This window comes from Amia ocellicauda, chromosome 12 (assembly GCF_036373705.1).
Source record: "Amia ocellicauda isolate fAmiCal2 chromosome 12, fAmiCal2.hap1, whole genome shotgun sequence".
NCBI lineage: Eukaryota > Metazoa > Chordata > Actinopteri > Amiiformes > Amiidae > Amia > Amia ocellicauda.
The window spans coordinates 19,732,051-19,740,809 of NC_089861.1; the positions used below are offsets into that span (position 1 = coordinate 19,732,051).

Consider the following 8,759-nt stretch of genomic DNA (forward strand, 5'->3'; position numbering starts at 1 on the left):
AAACCAAGTTCAATGATTGTGAAAAACTGTAATTGGGATCATGATGCAGGGAGAAGTCATAAGCATTTGTTATTGTTGCAAACGCACTGCTCAAAAAGGAGGACAACTATAGGAAACAGCAGCAGGCATCTGGAAAGTAATACTTTTATTTATTTATTTATTTATTAAATACCATATGTCTAAGTGCTGTAATATGTTGGATTAATATTTTTTCCAAATGTCCTGGTTTGTACTTTTGAAAATCCGCTCACCCTGTCTTTAGACACAGTACAGTAATACAGTAGAGTGTGAAGTTATTTAGCTAAATGACATCATAATGAAGAAGACGCGTGTGCGGTAACCTAGCAACCCGGGCCGCCGGCGAGGCTGTGATGTTCTGCGACTGACGGACACAACAGACCGACGACGAGCAGCAAACATGTCGCGCTGGATTACAATGACTAATGCCGACCGCCAGAGGCACTACCGAGCCGAGAGTGAGTCTTTACAAATACTTTGAATACTAACTTGCCTGTGGGGGGTCCCCTCCAATAAATGAGCAAGAAAGACAGTAAAAGTATTTTGAAACACAAGCACACTTGCTTACAAAACAACTGTTATCATTGCTAGTCATGTGGTCACATTAGCAATATTTACTGATGCATATCTCATGCACATATGTACATACATATGCATATTATATATGTACATACCTCCATATGGATCAATGATTCTGTGTAATCCATCGTTTCACATTTGTGGTAAAATCCTTGAATTCTGTTTGTATTTTCATTTCAGTCGGTAAAGTATTCCACAGGTGTGTGCCTTTATAGAGAAAGATTTGCCCTTCACCAAGCCTTGTGTGGCAACTCCATCGCTGCTAAGTGTTAAAACAAGTTGGCACAATATATGTTTACTAAATACTAATGTTTATATAATAATGTAATTGGTTTAATTGTTGACTGGGATCCTTGGATCCATACTGTAATGCAATAAGATAAATGTGAGAATGCCATGGCATGCATAAACAACTGAGCTGCATTAAGAGGGATATAATATCTTAACATTCGGAAACAATTTAAATTTGCCTTGACAGTTTTGCAAAGTGTCTTAACATGTTGATCAAATTTCAATTGAGAGTCCAATGTGATACCTAAACAATACAAATCATTAACCTCCTCTATCTCCTCTATCTCAATGTTAACTATAAAATAAGCATAACTGACAAATATCCTTATTTAATTCTGGTAGAGAAACATTTAGTTGATTGCATTTAAAATAAAACGTATTTCTTTATTAATTTAGTCAATCAATATTCTCTAGTTTGTTTTAAATAATTGCGTTTTGTTCTTGGGAATAAAATTCAGGAAACTTTTTTGAACATGTTCTAACAATCAGGATCATGTTATGGTCAGACAGACCGGTTAATGAATAATGTTTTTGTCACTCTTTCTGGCTTAATTGTGCAAATCAGATCAATCAGGGTTTACTCTTTCTAGTTTTCCATGTTGGCTCATTAGCCATCTGTTGAAAATTGTGTTTCAATTAATCAATTTAAGTAGGTCCATCTTTTATAACCGGGAACATCAATCAATCTAGTCAGGATATTACTTTTAAGCCAAGTTTAATTTAGACCAACAAAGTCTAGGTTAGATTCAGTCAATAGATTTTGTACTAGATCAGCTTTTGATATTGCACTTTGGATGTTCAGATGTCCAACTAAAATACTTTTTGGTTTAGATATTGAGTCCCATATACTTTAGCATTATTTACAGTTTGGAAAATTTGAAATGCTCTGTGTTTGATTACTGTTCGGTTAACAGATATAGAAATCCCATTTGTTGAAAGTGACAGGTACAATGCTATTTGTGATCACCAGCGAGTGTCAGAGAGGTTGTGTGTGCACATGTGAGACAGAATGAGATTGTGTGTGTGGGGGGTGTGGGAATTTGGGGGGCAAGTTTTGCTTCAGTTGAAATTTGTATTGATTTACACTATTGCACTTGGATTTGGGTGTCTGCCAAGAAATTAATAATATTTAGCAGATGAAGGAACTTACATGTGATATTATTATTAATAATTATAATAATGATAACACTTAGAGTGTGTGTGAAGCTGGTGGCTGTGAAACCTATTTAGGCCTGGGATATGAGGTACAATTGGTCCCATGCATCACACATGGCAGGAATGATGGAGATACAGGGCTGCAGTGTTATTCCAAGGCTGCTGTAATGTATATGGTAGATATTGAAGCACCTCTGTTTCACATTATTCTGATTAATTCTCTCTCCCCCTCCAGTGTACATGAATGGAGGCTGTCAGCAGCACCTGTTGGATGCAGGAGGCCCTATGCGCAGGGCCAGGCTGAAGGAGGACAGCAGCAACCCTCTGAGGAGATTGTGAGTGACTCTGTAACCCGCTGTGGCTGTCTTTGAGCTCCACTGTGGGACGTGTGTGACCATCTCTCTCTCCTCTCAGTAGGCAGAATCACTGTGACCGTGACCGAGGAGGCAGTGGCAGCTGGTTCAAAATGACGGTGAGTAGAGCAGAGCAGTGTAAGTTATTGTGTGGCTGTGTGAGCAGCACTGTGTGTGGATGACTGTGTGTGTGTGTGTTGCTGTGCACTGACTGTGCTGCTCTCTCCGGCTCCAGGTCCTCTGTAGTGAGAAGTACGACAAGTCGTTGTTGCTGACCGCCCTGCGGGGCCTGTGCACCGTGCCCTTCATCCCAGTACAGGTGAGCCTGTGTTTATATCTGTGACCCAAGTGATTGAAACTGATGTCTGCACCATGTGACATAATAGGAGGAGGTGGCTTTTAATGCAACTGTTCTCTGTGTGTGGGACTATGTACTGACCTCTCTCCCTCCCTCCCTCTTTCCAGTATCACTGCAAGGGTAATAGGGTGGTGTTCTACGTGGATGACGCCTGCACAGCCAACGCGCTGTGCAAAGTGTCCGGCAAAATCACTGCCACTGAGGGACACAAGGTGAGCAGAGCTGTCTGTCTGTCTGTCTGTCTGTCTCTTTGTCTCTCTGTTTCTCTGTCTGTTGGTTTCTGGGTCAATTGGCTCAGGGGTGTGACTGCTCTGTTGCTCCGCCTCCCCACAGGTGTACATCGTCATGAACCGCAGCCCCCCGCCCCCCAGCATGCTGAACAGACTGAAGCCGCAGGACCTGGAGCAACTCAAGGTCAGACGGATGGGTGGACGTACACTAAAGCATACAATGCAATATCACACTAGTTGTGCGACTGCTCGTGACTCAGGCCATCAGACAGCCGCCATTGTGCCGGGGTTGGCGGACTCTGAGAACTGACTCTCTCTGTCTCTGACTCTCTCTCTCGCCAGCAATGTATGAGTAAGCGTTTTGATGCCTCCCAGCAAGCTCTGGACCTCAGCAGCATTCGCACTGACGCAGGTAAGCACACGCTGTCACTGCCCACTCTCTCACTCTGACAGTCTCACTCTCTGACACTGTTACTCGCACAGTCACCCTTCTAACCCGCCCCTGTCTCTCAGACCTGGTGTCTCGGAATATTGAGGTGATTCTGAACAGGACGTGCGGCATGCAGGACATCAATGACATTATCGAGGAGAACATCCCTGAGGTAAGCCATAGCAACCAGCCTGCACTGGGGTTACGGCGGTTTGTGGGGTGGGGTGGTTGTGTCCTCGAGAAGCAGTAGAGGAGAAGCAGTAATCCTCAGCTGACAAGGATGGGGTCTTATTAATCTTCCTTCCCTCCCCCCAGCTCCTCTCTCTGAACCTCAGCAACAACAGACTCTACAAACTGGACGAAGTCTTGGAGTTGGTGAGAAAAGTGCCCAACCTGAAGATCCTCAACCTCTCCCACAACGAGGTAAGAGTCCCACCCCTGAGCTGCACCTGTCCAACCCTGAGCTGCGCCTGTCCACACCTGCCCACTGACTACATACTGCTCCTCTCTGTCCTATCTGTCCCTGTGTCCAGCTGAAGTCAGAGAGGGATCTGGACAAGGTGAAGGGCTTCAAGCTGGAGGAGCTGTGGCTGCAGCACAACCCCCTGTGCGAAAACTACAAAGACCAGCCATCCTACATCAGGTGTGTGAGCTCTGTGGTTGTGTGTGTGTGTGTGTGTGTGTGTATGTGAGAGAGTTGCTCTGTGGTTGTGTGTGTTTGTGTGAGTTGCTCTTTGGTTGTGTGTGCGTGTGAGAGTGTGGCTCTGTGGCTGTGTGTGTGTGTGTGTGTGAGAGTGTTGCTCTGTGGTTCTGTATTCACACTGCTCTCCTCTGTTTCCCTGTCTGACAGCGCCATCAGAGAGAAGTTCCCCCGACTGCTCAGGCTGGTAAGATATCCATTTGCACGCACTTCTCACACACTTTCTCTGACGCTCACACACATACAATCACATGCACACTAACATCTCTGTCTCTCTGTCAGGATGGTCATGTCCTCCCCAGACTGATTACATTTGAGATTGAACCCCCAACCACACTCCCGGCCTGGAAGGTAAGTAACAGCCCCCAACCCTTCCATGCCCCCTCTAAAGATTACAGCTGATGTCCCCAAGTGAGGATGGGTTTGTCTAACACTCTCCCTCCCCCTCTCTCTCTCTACAGGGCAGTACTTCTGTGGGTAGGAAGGTGAAAAGAGTGATTCAGCGCTTCCTGCAGCAGTGAGTGACTCCATCAGATAGTGTTCGTGTAGCTGTTTGTGTCAGTCTTTATATCTAGCTATTAAAGTAGTAATGTGTCCGTCTGTCTGGTTTTAGTGTGTTAATGTGTCTGTCTGCTTTTGCAGTGTGTTAATGTGTGTGTTTATGTCTGTCTGTCAGGTACTACAAAGTGTACGACTCGGGGGACAGACGGCCGCTTCTCGAGGCATATCAGGACAGGGCCACATTCTCCCTCAGCTACCCCTTCTGCTCTCAGAACCCCTACAGGTACCACAAGAGTGTGTGTGTGCGACTCTGTATGTGTGTGTCTGTCAGTGTGTGTTTCTGCCTCTGTGTGTGTCTGTCAGTCAGTTCACTGTGGTCAGGGTAACAGTGCTGACCCCTATCTCTCCTGCTCTCTTGTGTACAGGTGCAGTCTGGAAGGTTACAAGAACAGTTCCAACATCAAAGAACTGAAAGACCCCAGTGAGTATTTACAAGTGCAAGCTGTATATAGTGTGTGTGTGTGTGTGTGTGTGTGTGTGTGTATATACAGTAAAATGGACACAGTCCAAATTCACAGGACTAATGTATTCAGTACAATAGACAGTTCATATGTCAGCATTCCACATAATATACACAGCATAATGGCATCTAGCAAGTAATTTACCATACAAGCTGCAAGCCATTGATAGTGTGAATGGTGGATATAGTAAAAATGGTGTGCGCAGTGAGGTGAACTCCTGTGCGCCTCTCTGACATCTCTCCTGTCCCTCCTGTTACAGCCTCGTGGTTCCACCTGCAGAAGCAAACACGCCAGGGTGTGGTGGCCCTGCTGAACGAGCTGCCCAAGACGCAGCACGACCCCAGCTCCTTTGTGGTGGATGTCCACACCAGCATTGTGAGTGTCCACTGACCCATGTGTGTCTGCGTGTCTCTCTCTGGGGCTCTCTCTGTCTGTCTGTCTGTCTCTCTCGCTCTCTCTGGGTGTCACAGTGTGTGTGAGAGAGAGGGAGTTTTCAGTGATTGATGGATTGACTGACAGGTGTCTCTCTCTCTTCCAGAAAAAGATGGTGTGCTTCACTGTGAGTGGGGTGTTTAAAGAAGGTGAGTGGGGTGGGGCTGAGCTAGGAGGGGTATAATGCTGAGCTAGACTACAGCAAATTGCACTAGACTGTACTGCAGTGGACTATACTGTTTGAAGGAAGATGGGAGGACTCTACTATCCTGCAGTGTCTGGCACTGACTCTCTCTCTCTCTCTCTCTCTCTCTCTCTCTCTCTCTCTCCTCTCAGTGAACGAGAAGTCTGGAGACTCAGTGCGCATGTTCTCTCGCACGTTCATCACTGTTCCTGCAACAGATTCTGGGTAAGAGCTCCACTCATCTCTTCATCTCTGCCTCTCATCCCTCCACCCTTCTCTTCAGGCTGTGTATAGTGAATGATGAGCTCTCGGTCTCTCTCTCCGTCTCTCAGGCTCTGTATTGTGAACGATGAGCTGTTTGTGCGGAATGCAAAGACGGAGATGATCAGACGGGCGTTCACCACCTTGGCCCCCATGCCACCCAGCAGCTCCGTGCCCAAACTGACGGCAAAGCAGCAAAAGATGCTGTCCATCTTCTCCATGAGGTCCCGCATGAACCTGGAGTGGTCACAGAAGTACGTACTGCTGGACATTGAACACAGTGGGACAGGGACCACTGACACAGCATACTGTGCCACATTGATATTTGCAATAGTGTGTGTTAACATCAGTGTGTCGATTATATACAATAGTGTGTGTGTTGTGTGTGCTGAGTGTTGTTAACAGTAGAGATTGTTTTGCAGGTGTCTACAGGACAATGCGTGGGATTTCAACAGAGCCTCCAAGATCTTCACCCAGCTCAAGGTCAGCCTCTTTTACACTCACTCTCATTTTACCTCTCACTTTTCCTCTCATACTCTCTCTTGCTCACTCTCTCTTTCTCTCTTCCTCTTCAGGCTCAAAGGAAGATCCCAGATGTGGCTTTTATGTGAAGAAGGTGTGAGTGTGATGAGAGGGAGAGAGACAGATGTGATATCTCTGCAGTGAAGATCCCCTTTATGAAGACCCTCCTTCTTACTGGACTTTTTTTTATTGTAATTCTTTTTTTAATCCCTTTTCCCTGCTTTGATACTCCCACAGCAGCCCCACTGCACCCCCAGCCCCTCCTAGGTTTCTTTGTGTGTATTACCCTCGGCAGTGTGTATTATGTTAAGTTGGCTGCACTAAACATAGCAGTGTCCCCACATAAAAATAAATAAATAGGACACAGGAAGGAGCAGTACACAAAACGAATAACAAATCTGTGGGCCAGAACTGTAACCGAGAGGTACATGTTTCCATCCCGGTGGGGAAAGAAGGACAGTGGCAAAGTAAAAATGGCAGTGGAGGGCAGCAGGCTTTTCCACTACAATGACAAAGACAGATCGGTTTGTCTATTACAAACCTTCCATTACCAACTATGACACTAAATAATTTGTGGGTGGAGAATCAAAAAGAGCTTATGCAAACATATCATTGATAATAGAATAAGGTGACGTAAAATGTACACACAGTATGTATGTCTCCTTATTTTGTTACCACTGATTTGTTTGCATAAGCTCTTTATGATTCTCCACCCATAAATGATTTAGTGTCGTGGTTTGTAAGGGAAGGTTTGTAATAGACAGACTGGTCTGTCATTGTCATTGTAGTGGAAAAGCCTGCTGCCCTCCACTGCCATTTTCACTTTGCCACTATCCTTCTCTCCCCACCGGGACGGAAACATGTACCTCTCGGTTACAGTTCTGGCCCACAGATTTGTTATTCGTTTTGTGTACTGCTCCTTCCTGTGTCCTGTATTTTTTTTTTTTTTACACATTTGAAACATTATTAAAAAAAAAAAAAAAATCCCCCTACAATTGTGAAGTGGTTTCATGAATTCTCAGGACACACCAATGGAGTAGCAACAACTTTATTACAAGAAAATAAATATGGGTTAAGTCAGTGCCTTAAGTAAAAATATCTAAGCATGGGAGTGTGAGAAGCCATTTTGTATCTTCAGATAGACAATATGTTACAGTTTTATCTATCACATTAAAATACAGTTGTACAAAACAGATTTACCGCATGCATGATGAACATGCATGAACCTGAGTTTGTTACTGTTGTTAAAGTGTTTGATTAGTTGATTGGTAGCAGATTTTATCAAAGATATTGTTTTAAGTCCAGGGCATGGGAACAGGGGACCCAAGTGCAGTGGTCGTAGAGGAGGTTGATGAAGGCAATAAAGGGCTAGGCAGAGATGTAGTCAAGGTCACTGGTGAGGGTCAGGATCAAGTAGGCTGGGGGCAAGAGGCGAGGCAAGGCTTAATGATGCAGTCAGAGCTGACAAAACTTTGCCCAGAGTGAGGGCAGTGGGGGGTTTATGAAGGGAACAAGAAACCAGGTTGAGAGGTGCAGGGCGAATGGGAGCAGAGGGAGAGAACAAGAGTGCACATGGGTGTAGAGGAATGTTAAGTGGATTGAAAAATGAGAGCAGGGAGAAGTGAATGAAAAGGCAGGGAAATGATGGCCTCTAGCGGTAATAAAGGGTAAGGGCTTGGGAACCATGAAACCTTTATACTGTTTAACGGTTTTAGCTGATTGAATAACCTAGAAGGCATTAGCTGTGTACAATTAAATAAAAATAAAGGAGCCCCAGGGAAAGAATAAATACATACTAATGATTGCTTTCTAGAGAAAACTGAATTTACAGCATGAATCCATTAATAGCAAAGAATATAAAGAGAATAATAAAAGTACATTTTACCACTACTGTCCCCCCTTTTGGCCAAATGCCCATTCTTACCACGTCACACACACGAATCATAGTGGGATCAGAGAAATTGTTTCAGGTCTGCTTCTGGCTTGTTGACCATAACAGAGGCTCTAACACCAGTTAGACGTATGTCCTGTTTATGTAGAGACCTTTGAATGCAGAAATGGGTTAGCAGTGAGAATTGGAAAACCAGGATAGTTAGAACAGAAGAAATTCAACTGGAAGTCAAAGCTAAACTATGTCTACTGGTGAAAATACACCACCTGATATCAGTCTTAAACACTCACTTTTGGGATTTGAGCAAGTGGATGTTAGTCTCCAACTTGTAAA

The 8,759-nt window shown here is 44.7% G+C and overlaps 1 protein-coding gene across 1 annotated transcript; it reads left to right on the plus strand.

The window, feature by feature from the left end:
* The first annotated feature begins 405 nt into the window (after nt 1–405).
* LOC136764103 (nuclear RNA export factor 1-like) lies at nt 406–6,912 on the plus strand. Its single transcript, XM_066717924.1, has 21 exons — nt 406–476; nt 2,279–2,378; nt 2,458–2,515; nt 2,632–2,715; nt 2,862–2,966; nt 3,088–3,168; nt 3,327–3,396; nt 3,498–3,586; nt 3,730–3,837; nt 3,948–4,057; nt 4,265–4,301; nt 4,397–4,465; nt 4,576–4,631; nt 4,791–4,898; nt 5,041–5,096; nt 5,396–5,511; nt 5,675–5,717; nt 5,905–5,977; nt 6,085–6,267; nt 6,436–6,496; nt 6,589–6,912. Exons 1-21 carry the CDS (start codon nt 419–421, stop codon nt 6,622–6,624), a joined length of 1,701 nt encoding a protein of 566 aa, XP_066574021.1. The 5' UTR covers nt 406–418; the 3' UTR covers nt 6,625–6,912.
* The last annotated feature ends 1,847 nt before the right edge of the window (nt 6,913–8,759 follow it).